Source organism: Manis javanica, chromosome 7, assembly GCF_040802235.1.
Source record: "Manis javanica isolate MJ-LG chromosome 7, MJ_LKY, whole genome shotgun sequence".
NCBI classification, from domain to species: domain Eukaryota; kingdom Metazoa; phylum Chordata; class Mammalia; order Pholidota; family Manidae; genus Manis; species Manis javanica.
Genome location: NC_133162.1, coordinates 65,757,217 through 65,784,456, shown reverse-complemented (window position 1 = coordinate 65,784,456; position 27,240 = coordinate 65,757,217). Strand labels below are relative to the sequence as shown.

Sequence of the window (27,240 nt, the reverse complement as noted above, 5' to 3'; positions counted from 1 at the left end):
TCCAGATAAACAACCAATAGGATATATATACACACACATATATATGTATGGAGAGAGAGAGAGATTTATTATAAGGAATTGGCTCATGTGATTATGAAGCTGGCAAGTCTCAAGATCTGCAAGGCGAGTTGGTAAGCTGGAGACCCAGGAAAACCAATGATTTAATTCCCTTCCAAAAGCCTGAGAGCCTTGCAAGTTTTAGTCTGAAAGCTTGCAAGTTTGTGACCCAAGAAGAGGATGTTACAGTTGAATCTGAAGGCAGGGATGAAAACTGCTGTCCAGTTCAAAGGCTGTTCAGGCAGGAAGAATTGTTTATTTGTCAGACATCCTGTATTATTCAGGCCTTCAACTGGATGAGGCCTACCTGCATTAGGAAGAAAGATCTGCTTTACTCACTCTACCAATTTAAATGTTAATCTCACCCAAAACACTTGTACAGACATACCCAGAATAATTTTGACCAAATATCTGGGCACCCCATGACCCAGTCAAGCTGACACATGAAATTAACTGTCACAGATGTTGACACTGCTGGATATTTTGTAGAATGTCACCATCAGCTTTATATGTTGCCACCACATAGCTTTTTAAAATACATTTCTATCATTATTTTCACATGACCCAAGTTAGATGTGCATGCTTACTGAAATCCTGAACTACTTACTCATTTATGTATCTATCTATTCATGCATGTACATACCAATTCATCCACTCTTCCTAACTTTTATTGAGTACTTTTAATGTCAGACACTATTTTAGGCACTAGTGATAGGAGAGCCCGTCTGTGCTCTCATATAGCTGATGTTCTGGCAGAGGGACAGTCCTTGCATACATTGTACGTACATCTTTATTTTGTTAGGTGTTTGGGAGAATTTATGTTTTATCTTCCAATTTTGCCTTGGAAACTCTTGGGAAAAGAGGTTTTGTTATTTGTACCTCACACAGAATAGTACCTTGCACATGGTAAGTAGAGGGTTATAGATTTCTAATATATATGTATTGTTTGTAGATAACTAAACTTAAAAATACATATGTTTATGTATATTAGATGACAGTCAGTTCTAATTTAGCAAATTCTTAGTGAAAACTTTTATATTTTCAATTTGCATAGCCTCTTGGAACAATTACATCTGTAAATTTCATATTATGTAAAATGCTGTTTATTTCAAAAAGTAACTTTTAAGAGAATTACATACTACTAGTAGAAAATTTGGAAAACACAGGAAAATAGCAGGATAAAAGTCCTTATATAAATAAATAAGCCTATTTTCTGATATACTTTGTGCTTTACTTAAGAAAATGAATTTTTATATAATTCAGTTAAAGGTATACATAATTTGAGTGTATTTAAACTTTTTCTTTACTTTAATATTCTCTTTGTAATGTTTCAAGAGCCCTTTCCTACCTCTACCCAGATCTATTACTATAGGATCTGTAGACCCTGTGTATACCATTTTTAACTTTACAATTATATCCCTTTAAACACCCTTTAAGCTTCTTTAAAATAGCCTCTAAATGGCCCACAGAAGTATTTAGCATTCCCACAATGTAAGTTGAGAGTTCTTGGAATCAGCATGACCTGGAGTCAGATTAACGTTCTGCCACTGCTTCCTGGCTATGTAATATTAAGAAAGGTTTAAAATCTATATCCTAGTTCTTTCATTGAAAAATGACAGTAATAACAATACCTCTTATAAAGTGTTGTGAGGAATAAAGGGTATAATGCACTTGTCGAGCCAAGCAAATAACAGGCCAAGTACATAGTAATCACTTGATAAATGTTGGTTTAAATAATGAACTACTTGAATGAAGCTGACCTTTTTATGTCCCTAGTGCCTAAGAACCCAAATGGGCAAGTCATTCCAAAAATACTCTCTGTTTTGGAATCAACTGAACTTGCAACCCCATAATCTGATGAACCAACCAATAGTCATTTAGATAGGGACCAAAATCCAGGGAAACTATCTACATATGATGTCTAATCAGGTATACTTTGGAACAGGTTCAAATCTCTATAGGCAATATATAATTAGAACAAGAACAAGTTGTGAAATAGATGTGTGCTTCTTGATATTCTATTCTATTCCTATTCTGATATATTCCCATTAAACATATTAGAGAGAAAACTATGTTTATTGACATCAGTTTTACCAACTGCCTGCCTTCCTCATTAATACAATTTTTTCCTTTAATGAGTAAAATGTGATTTCCTGTTGTTTTATATTTTTGGTTTTCATTGTTGTTGAGATAGGATAAATTCAAAATAACAAAAGCTCCTCTGTCATTTACTAAGTGCTACCTATCTGACACTATGTTAGGCACTTTTACAGATGTCATTTCTAATTCTCACAATTGTTCAAGATAGTTATCCTTATGCCATTTACTAATGAGAAAAATGTTAAGTACTTTGCCTAGGGTGGCTTAGCTAGTAAGTGACTAACCAGTATGCCATTCCAGCTGACCCAGCTGTCTTCTATTAACTAGCGCATGTAAGGCAATGAGGGGTGCTTATACTCTCTGATTTAACATTTATTTTGTAGGGCTTTCTGTTTCCTTCCTGACCTTTCCTCTACAATAGGGAAGACTACTCCCCTCCCACCCTGGTGCACAGGTCAGTGGACACATGGCTCACAAGAAAAGTCCCATGGTGCCTTTTGTACTCTCCCTCTCTCATCACCAGGGGAAGGGCCTAGGAAGGAATTAAGTCATTTTCTTTCTTTATGCATCCAGGGAGAGCACTCACGTCATGGTTCCTTCCTAATGACATTTGTGAAGTGATGAACGAAGTCCTTTTGCTCTTGAGTAAGACCTGTATTACCAAGCCATTCATAAGAGGATGAATTTAGCTTCCAGGTCAGGGTGGTAACATTTTTTGTTTTATTATTTTTTTTGGTTTGGCCTGCCTGCCAATAGGAAGAACTATTGCTGCTTTCTTTTGTTTTCATTTTGTTGTCTACTCTAAAAGGGACAATCTGGGAAGTCAACATGTGCAATGTAACTTGTCAAAATTGACAGGATCTTTTCATTAGAAAAGATGGTTTAATTTGCAGATTAAACCTTTTTACTTTTGTGTTTATTTTCTTTATAAAATTGGTGTAGGGGAAGTGAGCCTGGGCAGTTCTGCCTTAAAATTTCTCCCAGGCAGGTAATCATGGTCCTCATCCATAAGAGAAGCTAGCGGATAGCCTGTGAGTCTTGGTTAAGCATCTTCTGTTTATTTTAGGCAATGCATTTAGTTAGACCTTGTTCACATCTCTTCCTGTTCTACCTCCACAGTTCTGAACTGCTGCTCCCTAAAACCTGTTTGAAGGGAATTATGGGAGGAAAATGAATTTGTATTTTCTCTCTAAAATGGAGAAAGGCAAGGATAAATTGAATAAGTGTGTAACAGAAACACACTGTTCTGATATCTTTATAGCTATTTTGCAGATTTTTAAGTTCTTATTAAATATTATGTGCTAGGGAAACAGTGATGTGTAAGAGACATGGCCCCTGCCTTTGGTAATATAAAGAGTACTGAGGGCAGGGAGGGGGGAAGACATTCAATTAATCACACACACACACACACACACACACACACACACACACACACACACACGGTGCATAATAAATGCTAAGAAGAAAGAATGAGAACTTTGAGAGAGCATATAATAAGACCTAACCTAATGTGAGTTTCAGAGGAAAGTGGGAGACTGTGTGTCAGGGAAAGCATCTTTGCAGAACTATTGTTTTCACTGGTGCCCGAAAAGTAAGCAAGAGTGAACTAGGCCGATAGATAAATGATGATGAGAATTGTATGCAGTGGGTACATTGGATTGGAACTGTTCTAAAGTAGGAGGGAGTTGATGCATTCAAGGAATTAAAGGTCCTTGTAGCTGGAGAGCAGCGAATGAGGGAGAAAGTGGTAGGAGATGAAGTTCAAGAGTGAGGCAGGGGCTCTGTAAACAGTGTTAAAGATTTTATTCTTCATCTCAGTGCAGTAGGGAGCCATAAACACATAGTATACAAAAGAGAGAGGGACATGGCCAGATTTACTAAGCTCAGAAGTGACTCTTGAGAGATTTTATGTAGGTCTCTGTTTTTTTTTTTTTTTGAGAGGGCATCTCTCATATTTATTGATCATATGGTTGTTAAAAACAATAAAATTCTGTATAGGGGACTCAATGCACAATCATTAATCGACCCCAAGCCTAAATCTCAACAGTCTCCAATCTTCTGAGCATAACGAACAAGTTCTTACATGGTGAACAAGTTCTTACATAGTGAATAAGTTCTTACATGGTGAACAGTGCAAGGACAGTCATCACAGAAACTTTTGGTTTTGATCATGCATCATGAACTATAAACAATCAGGTCAATTATGATTATTCATTTGATTTTTATACTTGATTTATACGTGAATCCCACATTTCTCCCTTATTATTATTATTATTTTTTTTAATAAAATGCTGAAGTGGTAGGTAGATGCAAGAAAAAGGTAGAAAACATAGTTTAGTGCTGTAAGAGGGCAAATGTAGATTATCAGGTGTATGCCTATAGACTAAGTATTAATCCGAGCTAGAAAAGGGCAACAAAACACCCACAGATGCAGCAGATTTCTCTCAAAACAGGGAGGGTGAGGTTCTAAGCCTTACCTTTGTTGATCCCCAATTTCTCACCTGATGGCCCCTCTGCGACTGTGCCTGTCTTAGGTTGTTCCTCCCTTGAGGAATCTTACCTGTCTCTGGCTAACCAGTCATCTTCCGGAGCCATACAGGGAAATGTAAATTTGGCAAGTGAGAGAGAAGCAATATTGTCTGAAAAGGTTAGCTTTTCACTTTTTTGTAGATTTATGCCCTGTGGCTTCTATCCCCAGCATTTGTCTTGAGGTATCTTTACCACTTGGAAGAATTGATACTCGGTAATTTCAATATGAGGCACGAGTTCTACTTAGGGGTTGTAATTATGAAGAAAGAAGAGAAGCTATAGAAGTAGCAGATAGAAGAAAACATGGGAAGATTGATTATTTCTTTGACATATCTTCTTGTAGTGTAACATAAGTGTGTATAGGTTTTAAATTACTAATTAAATTGCATGCACACATTAACATAATAGGAATACAGCTACATAACCAAAGCAGACCTACAATTACCAGCCATATCCAGTGAAACCAAGAAAACCAGTTAGGCACCCTAGGCATTTGTGAAAACTTATCAATGATATGATGGATATTGTCTAACTGAATTTGAATATTTTGAGAAAAATCAGACAAATTAAAACAACACATTCCTGGAAACTGTTCATATCCCATATGTTCTTTTAACAGTAGATAGTCTATAGTCGCAAGATTTTGGAGCACTGCAACTTGCACTTCTCCTAATTCTTGGTTGAGTTCCAACAGTATAGATCCAGTCAAATTTGTTGTTTTACTGTATGCACAGGTCAGCTTAGATATCTCCTTCTTCATTCCAATGGCAAGTCCAGGAACGGTGGGATGAATGCAGCTACAACTGGAACAGCACCAGGATCTTTGTTGAGGTTTTTTGATGATCATCTTCTGGAATGACTTTTCCAGAGAATGTTGATGTTGGAAGTTCTTCATATCGTATCTTAATTCGTTTTCTGGGTAGCCAAATTAGGCTTTGATCCTCTGTATAAACACAAAGCTTTTTTTTTTTTTTTTAAGAGAAAGGAATATTATCAGAAAAATGTACTTCCATAGCTGATCATCTGACACCCTGTAAATGATCAAAATTAAGGATATTTAAAGCATGTATTAATCGGTGATTTTCAGTTAGTTTTAACCTATCAGGAAGTAATCCCCCTTTTCTTTGTTTTTTTTTGCTATCATTAATCTACAACTACATGAAGAACATTATGTTTACTAGGCTCTCCCCTATACCAGGTCCCCCCAACAAACCCCCTTACAGTCACTGTCCATCAGCATAGCAAAATGTTGTAGAATCACTACTTGTCTTCTCTTTGTTATACAGCCATCCCCTTTCTCCCACTCCCCCCATTATGCATGCTAATCATAATACCGCCTTTCTTCTTCCCCCCCCTTATCCCTCCCTACCCACCCATCCTCCCAAGTCCCTTTCCCTTTTGTACCTGTTAGTCCATTCTTGGGTTCTGTGATTCTGCTGCTGTTTTGTTCCTTAAGTTTTTCCTTTGTTCTTATACTCCACAGATGAGTGAAATCATTTGGTATTTCTCTTTCTCTGCTTGGCTTATTTCACTGAGTATAATACCCTCTAGCTCCATCCATGTTGTTGCAAATGGTAGGATTTGTTTTCTTCTTATGGCTGAGTAATATTCCATTGTGTATATATACCACATCTTCTTTATCCATTCATCTACTGATGGACACTTAGGTTGCTTCCAATTCTTGACTATTGTAAATAGTGCTGTGATAAACATAGGGGTGCATCTGTCTTTTTCAAACTTGAGTGCTGCATTCTTAGGTAAATTCCTAGGAGTGGAATTCCTGGGTCAAATGGTAAGTCTATTTTGAGCGTTTTGAGGAACCTCCATACTGCTTTCCGCAATGGTTGAACTAGTTTACATTCCCACCAGCAGTGTAGGAGGGTTCCCCTTTCTCCACAACCTTGCCAACATTTGTTGGTGTTTGTCTTTTGGATGGTGGCGATTCTTACTGGTGTGAGGTGATATCTCATTGTGGTTTTAATTTGCATTTCTCTGATGACTAGCGATGTGGAGCATCTTTTCATGTGTCTGTTGGCCATCTAAATTTCTTCTTTGGAGAACTATCTGTTAACCTCCTGTGCCCATTTTTTAATTGGATTCTTCACTTTTTGTTTGTTGAGGTGCATGAGCTCTTTATGTATTTTGGATGTCAATCCTTTACCGGATCTGTCATTTATGAATATATTCTCCCATACTGTAGGATACCTTTTTGTTCTATTGATAGTGTCTTTTGCTGTACAGAAGCTTTTCAGCTTAATATAGTCCCACTTGTTCATTTTTGCTGTTGTTTTCCTTGCCCGCGGAGATAAGTTCAAGAAGAGGTCACTCATGTTTATGTCTAAGAGGTTTTTGCCTATGTTTTTTTCCAAGAGTTTAATGGTTTCATGACTTACATTCAGGTCTTTGATCCATTTTGAGTTTACTTTTGTATATGGGGTTAGACAATGGTCCAGTTTCATTCTCCTACCGGTAGCTGTCCTGTTTTCCCAGCACCATCTGTTGAAGAGACTGTCATTTCGCCATTGTATGTCCATGGCTCCTTTATCAAATATTAATTGACCATATATGTTTGGGTTAATGTCTGGAGTCTCTAATCTGTTCCACTGGTCTGTGGCTCTGTTCTTGTGCCAGTACCAAATTGTCTTCATTACTATGGCTTTGTAGTAGAGCTTGAAGTTGGAGAGTGAGATCCCCCCTACTTTATTCTTCTTTCTCAGGATTGCTTTGGCTATTCAGGGTCTTTGGTGTTTCCATATGAATTTTTGAACTATTTGTTCCAGTTCATTGAAGAATGTTGCTGGTAATTTGAGAGGGATTGCATCAAATCTGTATATTGCTTTGGGCAGGATGGCCATTTTGATGATATTAATTCTTCCTATCCACGAGCATGGGATGAGTTTCCATTTGTTAGTGTCCCCTTTAATTTCTCTGAAGAGTGACTTGTAGTTTTCAGGGTAGAGGTCTTTCACTTCTTTGGTTAGGTTTATTCCTAGGTATTTTATTCTTTTTGATGCTATTGTGAGTGGAATTGTTTTCCCGATTTCTCTTTCTATTGGCTCATTGTTAGTGTATAGGAAAGCCACAAATTTCTGTGTGTTAATTTTGTATCCTGCAACTTTGCTGTATTCCAGTATCAGTTCTAGTAGTTTTGGAGTGGAGTCTTTAGGGTTTTTTATGTACAATATCATGTCATCTGCAAATAGTGACAGTTTAACTTCTTCTTTACCAGTCTGGATTCCTTGTATTTCTTTGTTTCATCTGATTACCATGGCTAGGACTTCCAGTACTATGTTAAATAACAGTGGGGAGAGTGGGCATCCCTGTCTTGTTCCCGATCTCAGAGGAAAAGCTTTCAGCTTCTTGCTTTTCAGTATAATGTTGGCTGTGGGTTTATCATATATGGCCTTTATTATGTTGAGGTACTTGGCCTCTATACCCATTTTGCTGAGAGTTTTTATCATGAATGGATGTTGAATTTTGTCAAATGCTTTTTCAGCATCTATGGAGATGATCATGTGGTTTTTGTCTTTCTTTTAGTTGATGTGGTGGATGATGTTGATGGATTTTCAAATGTTGTACCATCCTTGCATCCCTGGGATGAATCCCACTTGGTCATTGTGTATGATACTTTTGATATATTTTTGAATTGGGTTTACTAATATTTTATTGAGTATTTTTGCATTTACATTCATCAGGGATATTGTCTGTAATTTTCTTTTTTTGGTGGCGTCTTTGCCTGGTTTTGGTACTAGGGTGATGTTAGCTTCATAGAATGAGTTTTGGGAGTATTCCTTCCTCTTCTATCTTTTGGAAAACTTTAAGGAGAGTGGGCATTATGTCTTCTCTGTGGGTCTGATAAAATTCCGAGGTAAGTCCGTCCGGCCTGGGGGTTTTGTTCTTGGGTAGTTTTTTTTATTACCGTTTCAATTTCTTTGCTCGTAATTGGTTTGTTTAACTTTTGTGTTTCTTCCTTGGTCAGTCTTGGGAGGTTGTATTTTTCTAGGAGCTGTCCATTTCTTCTAGGTTTTCCAGGTTGTTGGCATATAGGTTGTCATAGTAGTCTTTAATAAGTCTGTTGTGACTTTTCCGTTCTCATTTCTGATTCTGTTGATTTGTGTTGTTTCTCTTTTTCTCTTAATAAGTTTGACTAGAGGCTTATCTATTTTGTTTATTTTCTCAAAGAACCAGCTCTTGGTTTCATTGATTTTTGCTATTGTTTTATTCTTCTCAATTTTGTTTATTTCTTCTCTGATCTTTATTATGTCCCTCCTTCTGCTGACTTTAGGCCTCATTTGATCTTCTTTTTCCAGGTTCGATAATTGTGATGTTAGACTATTCATTTGGGATTGTTCTTCCCTCTTCAAGTATGCCTGGATCACTATATACTTTCCTCTTAAGACTGCTTTTGCTGCATCCCACAGGAGTTGGGGCTTTGTGTTGTTGTTATTTGTTTCCATATATTCCTTGATCTCTATTTTAATTTGTTCGTTGATCCATTGATTATTTAGGAGTATGTTGTTAAGCCTACATGTGTTGTGAGCTTTTTTGTTTTCTTTGTAGAATTTACTTCTAGTTTTATACCTTTGTGGTCTGAAAAGTTGGTTGGTAGAATTTCAATATTTTGGAATTTACTGAGGCTCTTTTTGTGAGCTAGTATGTGGTCTATTCTGGAGAATGTTCCATGTGCACTTGAGAAGAGTGTATATCGTGTTGTTTTTGGATGTAGAGTTCTATCGATGTCTATTAGGTCTATCTTCTAGTGTGCTGTTCAGTGCCTCCGTGTCCTTACTGATTTTATGCCTGGTGGATCTATCCTTTGGGGTGAGTGGCGTGTTGAAGTCTCCTAAAATGAATGCATTGCAGTCTATTTCCCCCTTTAGTTCTGTTAGTAGTTGTTTCACATATGCTGGTGCTCCTGTGTTGGGTTCATATATATTTAGAATGGTTATATCCTCTTGTTGGACTGAGCCCTTTATCATTATGTAGTGTCCTTCTTTATCTCTTGTTACTTTCTTTGTTTTGAAGTCTATTTTGTCTGATATTAGTACTGCAACCACTCCTTTCTTCTCGCTGTTGTTTGCCTTAAATATGTTTTTCCATCCCTTGACTTTTAGTCTGTGCATGTCTTTGGGTTTGAGGTGAGTTTCTTGTAAGCAGCATTTAAATGGGTCTTGCTTTTTTTTCCATTCTATTACTCTGTGTCTTTTGATTGGTGCCTTAAGTCCATTTACATTTAGGGTGACTATTGAGAGATATGTACTTATTGCCATTGCAGGCTTTAAATTCATGGTTACCAAAGGTTCAAGGTTAGCCTCTTTAGTCTCTTGCTGCCTAACTTAGCTCGCTTATTGAGCTGTTATATACACTGTCTGGAGATTCTTTTCTTCTCTCCCTTCTTATTCCTCTTCCTCCATTCTTCATATGTTGGGTGTTTTGTTCTGTGCTCTTTTTAGGAGTGCTCCCATCTAGAGCAGTCCCTGTAAGATGCCCTGTGGAGGTGGTTTGTGGGAGGCAAATTTCCTCAACTTTTGCTTGTCTGGGAATTGTTTAATCCCTCCATCATATTTAAATGATATTCGTGCTGGGTTCAGTATCCTTGGTTCAAGGCCCTTCTGTTTCATTGCATTAAATATATCATGCCATTCTCTTCTGGCCTGTAAGGTTTCTGTCAAGAAGTCTGATGATAGCCTGATGGGTTTTCCTTTGTAGGTGACCTTTTTCTCTCTAGCTGCCTTTAAAACTCTTTCCTTGTCCTTGATCTTTGCCATTCTAATTATTATGTGTGTTGGTGTTGTCCTCCTTGGGTCCTTTCTTTTGGGAGTTCTGTGTATTTCTGTGGTCTGTTCGATTATTTTCTCCCCCAGTTTGGGGAAGTTTTCAGCAATTATTTCTTCAAAGACACTTTCTATCCCTTTTTCTCTCTCTTTTTCTTCTAGTACCCCTATAATACGGATATTGTTCCTTTTGGATTGGTCACACAGTTCTCTTTATATTGTTTCATTCCTGGAGATCCTTTTATCTCTCTCTATGTCAGCTTTTATGCGTTCTTGTTCTCTGGTTTCTATTCCATCAATGACCTCTTGCATCTTATCCATTCTGCTCATAAATCCTTCCAGATTTTGTTTCATTTCTGTAATGTCTTTCCAGGCATCTGTGATCTCCCTTCAGACTTCATCCCTTAGCTCTTGTATATTTCTCTGCATCTCCGTCAGCATGTTTATGATTTTTATTTTGAATTCTTTTTCAGGAAGACTGGTTAGGTCTGTCTCCTTCTTTTGTGTTGTCTCTGTGATCTTGGTTTGCCTGTCATTTTGCCTTTTCATTGTGATAGAAATAGTTTGCAGAGCTGGGACAAGTAACAGCTGGAAGAACTTCCCTTCTTGTTGGTTTGTGGCCTTCCTCTCCTGGGAGAACAGCGACCTCTAGTGTCTTGTGCTCGGCTGCTGCGCACAGACAGGGCTTCTGATTCCTGCCCGGATGCTATGGAGTTTATCTCCGCTGTTGCAGTGGGCGTGGCCTTTCTCCGGCTCGTGCTCCAAAATGGTGGAGCTGCTTGGACGGGGAGCGGCCAGGAGGCTATTTATCTCCGTGAGGGGCCTCTGTGCTCTCTGCTGCCCGGGGGGTTAGAGTGCCCAGAGATCCCCAGATTCCCTGCTGCCGGAGTATGTGTCCTGGGATGCTTCCATCCGGTTTTGAGGTCCCTGTCCCTTTAAGACTTCCAAAAAGCATTCGCAAAAAAAAAAAAAAAAAAAAAAAAAGCGACTCGCTTTTCTTTGTCTCCCGGCACCGGCCTCAGGGACCTGCTCACAGGTCTTGCTGTCCTGTTTCCCTAGTATCCAGGACCACACACATGCACTGTGTCTGTGCTCTGGTGCTGATGTCTGGGGCCAGGTGTTTAGCAGCCCTGGCCTCCCCCTCCCTCCCCGCTCCGACTCCTCTCCTCCCGCCAGCAGCTGGGGGGAGGGGTGCTCGGGTCCCGCCAGGCCGGGGCTTGTATCTTACCCCCTTTGCGAGGCACTGCGTTCTCACAGGTGTGGATGTGGTCTGGATGTTGTCCTGTGTCCTCTGGTCTCTATTCTAGAAAGAGTTGTCTCTGTTACATTTTCATAAATATATGTGGTTTTAGGAGCGATTTCCGCTGCTCTACTCACTCCGCCATCTTGGCTCCCCTCTGTAGGTCTCTGTTTTAAAATGACTTTCCAGAGCCTATAGATTTTAACATGTGGTCCTTTTGAAAGTCATTACTTACCTTCACAAGGAAATGCCACTTTCCCAGAAATGTCACTCCTAGCAGCTGGATAGGAAAAGTTCCTTGTTAGTAAGCACTGCAATACCATTGCCTCGACTCATGACAAAGACCACTTTTTGGGTGGTTTTGATAGCTGTGATGTTAGATTTGGGTTTATCTACCTACCACCGTGGTTTTCACATTGTAGTGTGCATTGTAACAAGCCTGACGGGGCTTATTAAATACTCATTGCTGGGCCTGAACCCCAAAGCTTCTGATTCAGTACGTCTGGCTTAGAGCCTGAGAGGGCATTTCTCACAAGTCCCAAGTTGCTGCTCATGCTGCTGGCCTGAGGTCCACACTTAGAGAGCCACTGTATACACCTTGCAGAACATTTTGGGACCGCTGGGGATACATGTCTAAGACGCTTCTCTGGATATGGAGAATTTTCAGGTCAATGGACTTCAGTTCCCTTAAACAGACATACCTGCTCACCACCAACAACAATGTAATGCCCTTTTTAAAGGGAATATTATGTGAAGACATAATGGAATAAAATATGTAAAGTCAGTTGACTTAGTTGAGATCCAGGTGAGGGCCAGGACTAGGGTGAGGCAGGAGCAGTGACTTGGTCAGGGGTGAGACATCCTAAAAAATTAGAACAGAGTGAAGTGGAGCTGTCCTGGTTGGAGTAAAGGAGATGGTGGGTGTGAGCTGAAAGCGCTAATTATTTGCATCTTCCCCAAACAGCGGCCTCAGAGAACACTCCAGGCAAGTCGGATTGCTTTTACAAGCCCTTGCTCTATTCTTTGAACATATGCGTGCTAATTGGCTCCAAGTGATTGATCCCTGGACCTAGTTAGCACCATGTTCTTTCTAATGCACTTGCATTTGATTTATAATTTCCTACAAACAAGTTTTAGGAAGTACTTACTATGTCGTAGCATTATTCAAGGGACAGTGAGAGATGTAAAGGCATAGGAGCCTTGGAGACCTCACATGGAGGAGCCAGGGGTATTTTTGGATAGATATAGCTACCTAAAACATGCAGATACTGTGGATGAATGTCAGAGTGAGAGGTAAAGGCAATGATGGTTGAAGGGCATCATAGATGAGAAGGATCACATTGAGCTGGAGTAACTACACAGAAAGGAAGCTTCATGGCCAAGTTTGGACTTAGGCTAAATTTTCAGCGGCCAGGAACATAAGTTGTCCCAGATAACATGGAACATTTTTTCAGTGTGCTTTTTTCTTGCTCCTTTTTCATTTCCAATCCTGAGGCTGTATAAAAGAGGATTTGTTTTTAAATCAAAGTTTTCTGAAAATTGCAATGTGAGGTAAATGCTAATGTACCAAGGAGAGGTAATGATCCAATTATATGTTATCTTTCAGTTTATGATTCAGAATCCATTCTCTTAAACAAACACTAAGTATGTGCCGAGTACTATATTATGTATGCTATATTACTATACATAAAAACAAGAAAGTTATAATTCCTGGCTGTGGAATTTACAGATGAAAAGGAAATAAAATGTGAATCAAGTAACTAATCAATTATTAAAATACTTTTGGGATAAGTGCAAAGAAGAAAAATGTGGTGAGATGATGGTTTAGATTTTATTTCTCTCAATTCTGATTTTTCTTAATAAAGGTAATTTCTTAATAGAAGTAAGGACTTGGATTTCTCTTATAGAGACCTTTTTCAAGTTTAACAGGGAATATTAATTCCTTTAATAGGGAATATTGCTCTTATTTCTATTATGAGAGAGAATCGTTAATACCTTGACTAAAATGAATACTTGCCCTACAAAGATAATGAGCTTTAGTGCTACATGGATGTAGTTTTAAATCATTGCATTTCTGAGTCTGTGAAATTAATTGGTATAATGTATATTAAGTGCTTTTCATAGTCTTGGCACATAGTAAACACTTAATTAAAGGCAGTATGATTCCTATTAGTATTAATTATAGTAGTAGTCATTTTTTCCCCAGAACAGGTATTGATAGGGAGGTCAAAGGATGACAGAAGGACAGGAATTCCCAGTAAACAAGAAAGAAAGTAAAGAAAGTGAACCCCCCGGGGTTGCAGAAGACGAACTTCACTGTTTTATTCACCTGAGTGGACCCACTTTGTGACTCTTCTCTTCCCCCTCATGCAAATGGACAACCCCGATTATATGAACTTGATTTTGCTTTTGGAACAGGTGCTGATGTCTGTTTCAGACGATGTGTGACCCAAATCAACCTGAGAAATGACAAGTGGGAAGTCTCCAAGGAAACAGGCTCCCCTGAGCACTTTGATATTGTTGTCCTCACGATGCCAGTTCCTCAAATTCTCCGGCTTCAAGGTGACATCGTGAATGGTGAGTCTCAGCCTGTGCTGTTTACCTCAGGGAATGGGATTTCTTTGAAGAACAGGAATTCAGTTTGACTCTCTAAGCAAAGGGTATATTGTGGATTCTATTGATTTGCATGTTTTAAAAACTGATACTATGATTTGGTTCATGATATTAATCTATGTCAAACTGAAACCTAAAGATTTTTTTTGACCATTTAACAGTTGAACATTTCACTTATTGCCCTTGCCTTTAAAAAGTAAATGTTTTTGACAGATATACAGTATTTTAGCCTAAAAGAAGAGTAGTCTTTTTGTGACCATCCTGGAGGAAAGAATAATAATTTAAATTGGTTATGTGAACTACTGGGAAACCTTATCTTGGATTGCTCTTGAGTATAAGTCTTACATTTTTCTCTGCTTGGGACTTAGGTCTCACCTTTTACCTGACTTCTCCCTCCTTTAAAAAAAAAGAAAAAAAATGTATATATGTATCTCACATACTATACAATCCATCCATTTTACATGTATATGTATCTCACTACATGTATATGTATATGTATCTCACATACTATACAATTCATCCATTTAACATGTACACATCAGTGGTATTTAGTATATTCACCAATATATGCAATCATTACCACAGTCAATTTGGGCACATTTTTATCATACCAAAAAGAAACCCCATATCCTAAAGTTATGGCCTTCATCTCTCCATTCCCCTCCCTATTCCTAACCCTAAGCAAACAATAATCTACTTTCTGTATCTGAAATCTACAGGTTTCCCTGTTACCTGGAGTCTTAAGAAAAGCTTTCCTATGGCTCTGCTTTGCCTCTACCTATGTCAGGTTTCACTGACTTTCCTCCTGTCGTTTATCAGGAGACAGACTGAGTCTGATACATCAGAGTCATTGACCTTTAGAAGATCCCTCACTTGCCTTGAAACCCATAAGCTATAACAAAGCAGAGCCTGGCGAGGATGGCTAAGGCTTAGGGGATGTGGGATGGTGGTGGATATTGAGATGCTTGGAGCTTTTGACTGTTCCAACACAAATGTTGATATTGGATTTGATTGAGAAATGGCTGCTTATGCCATTATTAGAAATAACACTGGTAATAAAGATGGTTCATAGACTTTAGATTTAGAACTGTAATAGAAATTGTTCTCTGAGAAAGAATAGAGTTGCTTATCACATCTTGAAAGCAATTTGTTTTTCCTTGAATATCAGTTCTACCATGCACTAACAATACAGCTTTTTTTATACTACAGTGTGCAATAATAGAGAAGGGATTGGAATATTTATTAGATAGCTATAGAAAAGGAGAAAACTAATTTCAAAGATCTCTTTCAGGAGTCTGCATCTAGTCTGTTGTCAAAGTAGGATAATTTATTGCCATGGAGTCTCTAATAATTGGATTGATTTTGAGACTGTTAAATAATATACTATAACATTTAAAACCACAGTTATTGTTCAGTGTATTCTGTTGTGCTGTAAATTGCATATTCCAATTTTCAAAAGCTACATAGTCTTGTATGTGATGAGAGATCCTTCAACATTTCATTCTGAAAGCATTTCTCAGTGTTTATATTAGTGGTATATACAACACAATACCATATGGACTGACTCCTAAGATGTTTAAGAGACTGCTAATTACTAATTTTATTTAGATCTATATCCTTATTTGTTTTTGAATACTTGAACTGTGTTGTTCTGAGAGATAACTTAATTCTCCTATTATTAATTGTCTTTCTTTCCATCTTTCCTGTTTTTTGGGGCAATTTTTGCTTTATCATTTTTGATACCATGTTATTTGATTAATATTATATCTTCTTTGCAATTATACCCTTTAACTGTTAAGGTACTCTATTATTATTCTAATTTTGTTTTGCTTTTCAAATCAACTTTGATAAATGAGATGCTCATTTTTAGATTTTATTTTTATTTGTCTGGTACATCCTTTTTACTTTTAGCCTGTCGGAGATGCTTTATTTCAGTGGTACCTCTTTTGTATTTGTTCAAATCCATTAATTTCATAAAGATATATCTTTTTGTTAATAGTTTATATCAGTTTTCCTGGGACATGTCCATTTTTTTACTTAAAAATTCAGCTTTTTCCTTATTTTCAGTCAAGCTTCCTTCTAATACTTGACAGTTTATTTCTGTTTCATTTACTATGATTTCAGAGTGTCTAAAAAATGCAAAGTATCTCCCTCCCATATCTGCCATTTTGTCTCAACTCACCTTCAACTCAGGTCTTTGCATTACTTTGTACTTTCTTTTTCTGGCCTTTTTTCCACGTCACCCATGTAGTTTTCAAAAGTGTTCCTTTGTGCCCTTCCATGAGATGTTGTTTCTGACAACATACGACCTTCAGAGAGGTCATATATTCCTTCACTGTTTTCAGGTTGTTGCCTGATATTTGTTAGACTAATCCACTTCTGGCAAGTTTTTCTGATATGTATTTTTCATTAGCTCATTTGTTAGGTTCTGATATATTCTGTTGTCTTTTTCCTTTTTTCTGCGTAGGGCCCTCTCTGATAGGTATCATCTTTAAATGGGACCAATTCTGTCAGTTTGGTGAAAAATAGTGTTGTTGGGGAAGGCCAGATATTTCAGCTCAAGTATGTTGCCTCAGAACATTATCTGGATAAATCGTGTAAATATTTACCTGTAAATGACTGAATGCTACTGATCATTAATATAATAATGTATTTATTAACATGGAAAGCTTTAAGAATATTTTTAACATAAAAAAAGATGCATCTGTCTTTTCCATCTACCAAAACTAGTTTGTCTGAAACATATTAACATTGTTATTACTTGAGGATTATTTTCATTTTCTTCTTTACAGTTTTTTGAGTAGCATAACTTTAAAAGTAAGGATATTTTACTCTTACTATAAAAAATGATAATGGTAACACCATTTAAAAAATGTATATGCTGAAAAGGAAATAAATCTTTTTTCCTTTTCTTTTTTAGTGAAAGAGTATGGTGGCACTTTACAATGAAAAAGTTTAAGAATAATTGACTTGGTACAATTGACTAAGGGTAAGAGTATTTGGGGTGTTGTATGGACTCAATTCAGAATTGGACTCTATGCAAATAATTCTGTGTTTACTTTGTTATGAAATAACCCACCCAGGCAGTAAAAGGTTAAAATGAAATGTCCAAACAGCCCTATAATATCTGTGGGTCCAAAACAAAGGGACTAAAAACATATGCTTTCTCTTTATGTTGCAAACATCAATAATGGCCTCAGTATGAGAAATTAGTTAATGTCTTCTCTCTCTTTCCTGGAGAACCTTAAAGACGCTCTTGGTTGATTGTTAGGTAGCCTCAGTTTCTATGAAAAGGCATCCATTTACAAAGCCATATATTGCCATCTAGTGGATCTTGTGTATATTGTAGTTCCCCTCAGAATTTTTTAATAGAGGACTGAAGAATATCAAAATATAGACTATGTATTAAAGCATAACTATAATATAATTCAAAACACCATAATATCACAGGAAAATAATTTTAAGCCCTGGATTAGCCAATTTACCAAGAAGTTGCTAGCTAATTAAAGGCGGAACTAGGACTGGGCTACAGGTCTCATTTTCACCACCTATCAGCAGCTCGGTGTCTTTGACTTTCTCTGTGCTTTTCTCTTCATCTGTCTCTCTTTCTAAATCATGTCTAGCCTTTAAGATCAACATGAATACCATTCTTTTATAGCATGTCTGGATTTTCCCCTCTCCAACTCTTCGTTTCCCTATTTTGTTTTTTATAGAAGAACTCCTTTTTTTTTTGGTCAATTACGTATTACATTACATTCTCCCAGTAGGGAGAACAAGGAAGCTTTTTCAACCATACAGTGAATCTCTTATGATTCTTGATTCACCTTCTAGTTCCATAACTGTGCTATTTCTCTATATATTAATATTACAAATATAATCTCAATCCTCACAACAATCCTAAGGCATTATTACTTTTACTTCCATTCTTGTTGGTGATGCTGAAATATGAACCTTAGTAGTGTGACCCCAGTGCCCATACTCTTGATCACTGTTATCCATGACTCTGTAGTGGGTACTTCCATCTTAGACCATCCCATTACTGATTATTTTGTGCAGGTATGGGTTCCCATAGTATCCTGCTCATTCTTGATCGCCATGTTTTCCAAACTTGCTTAAAGAAGATTGCTAGTTACAAAAAAAAAAATTGCAGGGTTGCTTTTGAGAAGATTTTGCATCCTATGGTTTGGGGAGGGCCTGGGAATCTGTTTCTGTAACACCTGTTGGAAATTTTTTCCTCCCAGTTAGGCCTATTTGGGACATTCTGCCTTGTCATATTTATCAGGTTTTATTGTGATCCTTATTTTTCATTAACTGTCTTCCTCACCAAGCCATAGAATCTATGAGGAAAGGGGTCCTATAGGCCACTCTCTCCCCACTTAGCATCAAATACCATGTAACATGCAGACCCCCACGCTACTGGTATTGTTCAGTCGGTATCTGCTGAATGAATGAGCTTCTGGTTTTCTTTTTTACCAACTTGATTATATGTTCCTCGAAGTCAGATAATCTTAGAGACTATTAGTCCTGGCTTGGTACCTGGTGCACAGTGCTAGGAGAAAATGGTGAACCTTGGATGGATCCTAGAATTTTAGGACTAGGAGGAACCTTGGGCCCCATTGCTTCTTCCACCATGATTGTAGGGATGAGGAATTTAAGGTATTATCTGCCTCATACAAGATCACACAACGTATTTGGGGGTAGACAGGAGACAGTATAGTCATGAAAAAGGAAGCACTTTTCACATTCATTATTGCCTTAATTTCATGTTTCCTAAAATAGAGCTCTTCACTAGGTTGTAATGGAACACATGGGCCTAAAATCCAGATACCTGCCTTCCCTGGCATAGTTCTTCCATTCTCCTGCTAGGGAGGTAGCAGAAGCAATGGAAAGGATGTGGCATAAACACTGTAAAATAAAACAGGTGGATATGGTGAGTGACTATGAGGAATGAGGACCATGGACAGTTTCTTCTCTTAAACTGTGCTTAATCTCACACAAGGCTTCTCAGCTTTTCTCCCAAATGCTTAGATTAACGGAATGCTCCTTGCTCACAGGATTTGGAACAAAAAACTATCCCCAGTAATATGACATTACTCATAATGCTGAGCTTTCACATCCCTTTGAGTCTTCTTCCTATATTGACCAGGTAGAGAGGCTCAAATTAGTAAAGCCAGTTCTTACTGGTAATTTCTCAATGGGCAGTTGACTAGGTCCTGTTCCTGGTGGCTTCCTGAACTTCAAATGTAGGATCATTATTGCTTTTTGTCCCCAGGTTTTCCAGAGAGCCAGCATAATAGAGAAAAATACTAATGCAGTTTCAAAGTCTGGAAGGCAAGAATTTCCTTACTATGTCTTTATTAATATATCCCAATTTAGTAATAACCATGTCCCGATCAAGATAGTTTACTCATTGACCTTCCTCTGCCCCACTGTAGGCCGCTGCTCATCCTTCAAACTCAATTCAAAACTACTTCCTCAAGCATGTCTTCCCAACCCGCAGCCAGGCCATTTCTATTATGTTATCCTAGTTTCCTATACCTCATATTTTTAACACTTATCACACAGTTGTAATTAATTAATGCCCTAACCATTGTGTAATGTGTGTCTTCCCTGGTAGCATATAAAGTACACGAAGACAGGAACTGGCTCTGACTTTCCTGTTCCTGTTTTCCCAGGATCCCCTTATGTACTATAGAATATAATGATAATATATTGCTCATAATGAATACCTTCAACCTCCTTCCAACAACTTCTAGAATCTCCCATCATCCTTGATGGAAAAATGAGAACCAATTTTTTACTAAAACTTTTCTTTGAAATTTTGCTGAAAAGATTTTGATTAGAAGCACAGGAAACAAAATCTTTTATTCATCAAGTAGTGTGCTCCATTGCTTTTTCCAGCAGACCGTCTCCGTAGGAGGGGAAATAATTCAGTGTCTAAACTTCTTCAGATATTAGCTACTCTGTTGGGCTGCCTACAAGTTTATGAACTGAGAGCTCAGTTTTAGAAAAGCGATTATTACTGTTAAATTTCCTTTATTATGCCTTGATCTTTACCCTTTATATCTACTTCATCTACTGTCCTTCTTTATTATTCTTTGCAAAATAGTACAGACTGAGCGTTGGTTCTGTTTAATCTTTCATTCTCTTTTTAAGTACCAGAGAGACAACCCAAGCTAGTCTTTGCCCTTCTGCTTCCCTCCAGAAACTCAGGAGTCAGCAGAAATGGCAGATACTCCCATTCATGTTGAAATTTTAGAGCAAGCTGACACTACTTTTACTTGTGCTTACTACCCATGCCAGGTACTGGCAGGACAGATGGAGTTTCCCTACTGAAGTGTCCCTCTGTAGAAGGAATTACTTGTGTTGGAAAAAAAAAGTAAGAAGGCTAACTGGAAGGCGATAATAACCAACATCAAACAGCATTTTGTGAATACTTATTAGACTAAGTTAGTTCTTTACCAACTGTTTATTTACTCTTCACAACCACCTCATAATAACTATTTTATCCCCATTTTATAAAAGAGGTATGTGAGACTCAGAAAAGTTAACTTGTCTGAGGTCACATAGCTGTTGAGTGGCAGATCTGGCATCCAGATCTCCAGGTGGTGTCATTACTTCAATGATGATGAACAAAATGATCTTAAGATGATATCTGTGGGGGTGAGAGCCTGTGTGAGTCCTCGTCTGATTGATTTGTTTTTCTAGTAATGCAAGAAGCAAGATCATTCTCAAGATCAGGAGATTGAGGAGGGGCAGGAGACTTTGAAGGTTTAAAGAGGGAGAGAGGGGTGATATAGTCATGGGGGGGAATGAATTGAGTAGAATATGGTAGGATAGCTAAGCAGCATGAAGACCCACTTGAAGTGGTAGTGATTGATATTCCATAGGAACGGAGGCAGTGTGCCTTTTTGCCTCTTTACCCAGAACTAATGTGTGTAATCTCCCCATGCTTGTTATAAGTACATCAATACTGTAAAAGTTTTGACTTTTTTGTTCTTGTACACATGCTGCCAATATAAGTATGATGTTTGAAACTAGGCCATCAGTTTGCTACTCTTACAGAAGAAAAGATCCCTTCCTAATGCTGCCTTACTGACTGTGTACATCCTTCAGAACTTAGAACTTATTTTTCATTTAGAGTTCTTCGAAAACAGAAAGGCTTTAAGAAAGAAATATCAAAACTAGAGATGGGGTGAGATGAAAGAGCAGAGAGCTATAATTTATTGAATTGCGTCATTATCACCAACTGAGTCACCAAGTGAATTGAATTAAACTTTTTCCCATCTGAGCTGGCAAAGATGTTTGGAAGAGAGAAGAAATTTAAGAACTAAGATTTTTAGCTTTTGGCAGAAATCTCTGGATTCAAACAAAATGTGTTAAACACAAATAAGAAAGCATTGTCACAATCAACTGCTAATTTTAAAGTAGGGAATTTTAAACATTAAGATTAAAGGGATAAGAGAATACTCGCATTCTGCATTGGATAAAGCCTTTTCCAAGTCTGTTTTTCTGTTTCACAAATGGATCTCATTTAAGAAGTTTCTTATTCTGTTGCATCAGATTTATGAGACACAGTTATACACTGCCCAGACATTCTGATCATCTATTATTCTTCTGAGGCTGTATCCAGACTCTGACATTTTCTCATTCTGCTTTGAATGTTTGCTTCTGGAAAAGAATGAGAGAGAATCTTAGAGTATTTTCATAGCTAGCACAGAACATTTTATGTTTACCAGTATATAAGTGTCTGTTGGTTTGAGGAAGCTATTTAAAATGTTGGCCTCTCCTAAAATTTCTTCTATGAAATAGCCAAAGAAAATCACTGTACCCAAAGCCGAGTTTGCTTTTCACTTCTGTGCATTGTTAGATATTTTTTGACATCTTATAATTTTACTTCTTATAGGATTATGAAATTATAAATTTTATTCCAAGAAGAGAAATTAAAATCTAATTTTATTGCTTAAAAATTGATATTTGTAACCTCTTATTCAGATGTTGAATTCATTTTTTCATTATATAAACATTTATTGACCATCTACTATGTCCTAGAATCTGTTCTAGACACCCTGAGTATAGCAGTGAACCAAACAATAAAAGCTCTAAGGAACTTCTGTTCCAGAGGGAGGGCCATACTATTCTATTCCAGTGGTAGGAGAAGAAATAATAAATACCTATGTGAGATGATAGTAAGTTCTGGGAAGAAAATGAAGCAAGATAGGCAAATAAGAGTGACAAGGAGTAATTTTGTATGTACTGTGAGCAGGTCTGTGACAGTGATTTTTGGGCAGCAGAGACCTGAAAGTAGTGAAAGTGAGGGCCATGAGAATATATAGAGGGATATCCAAGCAGAAGTGCCTGCAGGTAGAAAAGCCCCAAGGAATGAGCAGTTATACAAAGAGGCCAGTGTGACTGGGTATAGTGGGTAAGGAGGGGCAGTGGTAGGATATGAGAGCAGAGAGAAGCAGGCAGCCCAATTAGGTCCAGCTTTGTGGGCCATGATAATGACATTGGTTTTACTGAGATGGAAGGCCATTGAAGTAATGACATGATCTGACTTAGATTTGAGGAGGTGTTCCTTGCTGTTTGTGTGGAAGTTAGACTGTAAGAGGGCCAAGCTGACCAGAAGGATAGATATTGTAAAAATACAGGCCAGAAATGAAGGTGACTTGGACTATCGCAGTACTAGTGGTGTGTTGAAAAGTGGTTGCAATCTAGATGTACAAGAGTCCCTAGTTTTTGCATCAGTGCTGTTCATGATATTGTATCTCAAGGGTTTGATAGGGCAAAAACCAAGCATTAGTGTTGCCAAGAAAGAGCACAGAGGAAGTGATCCGTTATGAGAAGGAGAGAGAAAGGGGCTTTAGCTTAGAGCCAGACAGTTCTCCCAATGTAACAGAGAGCCTGTAGTTCCATGTAGGAATTGGTCGTTCAATTTAGCAATATGGAAGACATGAGTGTCTTAATAGCAACTATGGAATACATGGAATGAAAAAATTGAAGAAGGCTTGAGGAAAAACAGGAAGAGAAGACATTGAAATTGGAGGTTTAGACCAGTGTTCCTCCATCTTTTTTTCATTGTCATCTCCCTAATAAGATTTTTTAGTCCTGTTTTCCTAAGTGTCCTTCCCCCACCCCAGTGAAATTCTGATATCACAGATGTACTAGAAGTAATTTCTATTTTCTACATATTGTGTGTGTTTGTGGATATGCTTTTTGTATAAAAAGAATAAGGATTTTTTACCCTATAAGAATCAAATTTTGCTCTTTGAAGGTGATATCATTACCAATTAAGAATGGAATGATTGTCTAAGTCATTTAGAGGAGTTTTCCTGTGAAGATGGGCAAAGAGTTGGGCTGAGAGCCAGAGAAGGAGGTTGGATCATGTTTTTATTTTTTCTCATTTTTAAGATGAGATGCATTATAACATGTTGGTATGCTGATGGAAAAAATCTAGTAGAAAGGGGAAAATTGATGATGTCAGACAAGATTGTGCAGTTACAAGAGTCATGGTCTTGAGAAAAATAGAGGAAGGGGACTTAACTTGGAGCCAGACAGCTCTCGCAATATAACTGGAGAGAAGGCAGAGGACATGAGCACACATGGAGATAGGATGGTATCTTCCGAGGTGAGATCCTGTGTAAGTCCTCTTTGATTTGTTTTTCCAGTGAAGCAAGGAGCAAGATCAGTTGCTGAGACTGAGGAGGGGGAGGAGATTTTGAAGGTTTAAAGGGAGGAGAGAAGGGTGGTCATCTCAAGGAGTGAATGGAGTAGAATATGGTAGGATAGCTAGGTAGCATGAGACCTGCATGAAGTTAGTGATTATTAGTTTAAAATGAGACCAGTCAATGTTTTTTTCCCTCCAGCACTTGATCTCTAACATATTAGGGATTTTAAATATGAGTCAATGAATAAATGAATGAAATGAGTTCATACTGAGTTTATGCTTCATGCTACCTAAGATTTCTTCAATTTACTACTTATGTGTTTTTAATTGGAATGTTTTACACTTGATTTTGTTAAAATTATGAACTTTAGTTAAGAACATAGAATAGCACACCCTAGTTAGACTTTCCTGATCAAAGTAACTAAAATCAACAAGGACTTTTACTGCCAAAATTTTGGTTGATGATTTTGCTGAATATGGAAAGAGGATATAAAAATTACAACTAGTTTTCAATCTCTTTCTAAATATATTATTTTAATAAAAAAGGAAATGAGAAGTAAATGGTAGTTTCTTTGAGGATGTGGTAATCATTCAGTAGAAATTTCTGAAATTCTGATGTGTGCTGAATCATTTATTCATTCAGTAAGCATTTTCTCAACATCTCCTCTTATCAGTCAAGAGAAGGACAGAACTGAACATAATGTGATTACTACCTTAAAGTACATTTCAGACATCGGGATGTTGTACTACTTTTAGTACCTTAGAAGAGGTGTATATACTTTTCTTTAGACTATATAAAGATGTACTCAAACTATTAAATTTAGGGGACATGGTTCCTATGTGGCACCACATAGAATTTGCACTGGAAATGAGAGAATATCATGAAATTTGTAAAATAAAAAATTCAAACACATTAGTAAGTATAATTTGTTATGTACAAAATCTTCTGGTAGCATCTCTGCCCTATTAACAGGAATAGTGTGCTCATAGAGACCGCTGCTTTGCCATGACCACTGTTGTGCTCTACACAGTTATCTTAATCAGTAATTACTAATTCTTAAAGAATTACTAATTCTCAAGACTGAGTACTTCCCTTTTCCAAGACCAGTTGGTGTCTTTTGAAGAGTGAACAGCTCCATAAATCCTGCCTGTGATTGGTTCATGCTTCTATTGAGGTCAGGCATGGTACTCAGAGTCTGCAGGACCCACAGATGAACAGCATGTGGCAGTGTTTAAATGCTGTTCCAAAAGCCAATGCCACAGGCCTAAGACAATTTTGAACACTTCTCTGCCATGATTGCAAATGCATCCCAGGATTATATTTTTCTTTTATATTGCTGTGTGTCATGCTTTGTTTGCCAAACAGAATATAGAAAATGAATAGGCAGTTTTCTGGCACAATTCTTAGTAGATAAATTGTCAGAGTGAACTCCACTGCTTAAGAAAAGCATAAACACAATTTAGTCACTCCGTGAGGTTGTATGTAGGTTGTTGCTGTGGGGAATGTTGGTTTGGCCAGTGTTATTTTCTATGAAAATTCTGATAGACCAAAGTTTTCTTTGTTTCTAAAATACTCCACCCCCTGCTCCATGAAAGAGCAAGTTGCCAAATTACTAAGGTTTCACCTGTATAAATGTAGTTTGTACATATCTAATATAATTGTAAATTTATGTTGCCATGACTTTAAATTATGGATATCATTTGAATAAAAGCGAACTAAGCTTTTGATTCACTTTTACAATTTTCATAAAGAATTTTATTTCATGTAGATTTTTTTTCCACATAGCATATACAACAGAGTTAATTTTAAACCATTCCCAAAATAAAGGTGTGTGTGTGTGTTCATTGTCCTTCATTCTAAGGTAGTACCACTTGCAGTGATATAAATCTTTAAATAATAATATAATGGAGGAAAGATCTATGTATACAGTAGTCATTATCAGACAGCAAATGTATAAAGATATTTTTAATCTGTGACTGTTGTCCTTATGCATAAATGTTCTCACTATTCCTCCTCCCTTTATATTTGCTGTCATCACGAAGACTTTGCTTTGAGAGAATATGATTCCTTATTACCCACATTGCCAGTTGTGTTCCAATTAATTATAATGCACATACATCTACTGAGCACTCACTGTATTCCAGGAATTGCCCCAGATTCTGAGTTCATAGAGATTAATGAGCTCTAGCCCCAGTTCTTAAAGAGTTCATAGTAGGAAAGTTTGTCTGTTGCACTTCTCTTCCAGTTGCTTCTGAAATTCGTTGTTTTGTATATGATTAGGCTTACAACAAGTTTTGATCATTGCTTCTGCCCTTCATCCTTGTCCTGGCTCTGCTTCTTCTTGTTAGCTGTGTGATCTCAGGCACATTACTTAACCTCTCTGACTCCTCAATCCCTCTTCTGTACATTTGGGGTACAGCTAATTGAGATCATTCCTACCTCATCAGGGCATTTGGGGACATTAAATAAGATAATGTATTAAAACACCTTGTAAATTGCTGATATGTGATCAGTGGTCAGGGAAAGAAGCTGCTGCCCTGTAACCCGCATTTATCACATGCCGAGAGTTTATTGTTAAAGTTCATTTGTTTTCATTCCCTTGATGCTATCTAGTCTTTGAACACATGGCCAGGTGCGAATTTAGAACTAGACTAAATAGCAACAGCTCCAATTTATGAGCATCTTTTATGTGCTAGATATTTTACATGACTTGTCAATAATCCTTAAAACAATCCACTATTGTTATTATCCCCCTATACAGGATGACCAAGGGAAACAGAAGTTATTTTGTAAGGCTATGCAACTACCTACTAGGACCAAAATACTGACTCTAAAAGCCTGTCATCTTTTTACTACCACACATTCTTCTAATTCTGAATGCTTTCAAATTTTTTGAAAATTGAAATTGCATTATGATCACAAGCGGAAGTTTTCATTTGAGCAAACACTCAAAAACAAAATCTGAATGTCTGATGTCATTAACAAGTTAAGAAATAGATATCGTGAGTCCATGAACAGACCAAATTTCTCCAAATAGTTATTGGATCTCGCCCTCTGTATCAGTTGATTTTTTCGTATCAACTGAAAGTAGAGTTTTCTTAAGGGGGCTGTGGCGGGGATGGGGTGTGGGAGGGGTGCCTTCCTTCTGTAGACTTTTGGAAATTTTTTAAAATTTTGATAAAAGTTTATCACTTTGATTTTTAATATGGTATTTGGACTTTCTTCAGTGATAAATGGTAAACTTTGAAAATCTGTGCTT

The 27,240-nt window shown here is 37.4% G+C and overlaps 1 protein-coding gene across 8 annotated transcripts in view; it reads left to right on the top strand.

Annotated features, from left to right (window-relative positions):
- The window catches only part of RNLS (renalase, FAD dependent amine oxidase), a 296,831-nt gene that overhangs the window by 3,063 nt on the left and 266,528 nt on the right, over positions 1 to 27,240 (top strand). For all 8 annotated transcript variants that reach the window (XR_012133248.1, XR_005057122.2, XR_012133249.1 and 5 more), the window contains exon 4: positions 14,119 to 14,277. Coding sequence is in view for 4 of the 8 variants with exons in the window: in XM_037002828.2 (XP_036858723.1) it covers positions 14,119 to 14,277 (159 nt within the window). In the remaining 4 variants the exon portion in view is untranslated. The remainder of the gene's footprint in view (positions 1 to 14,118; positions 14,278 to 27,240) is intronic.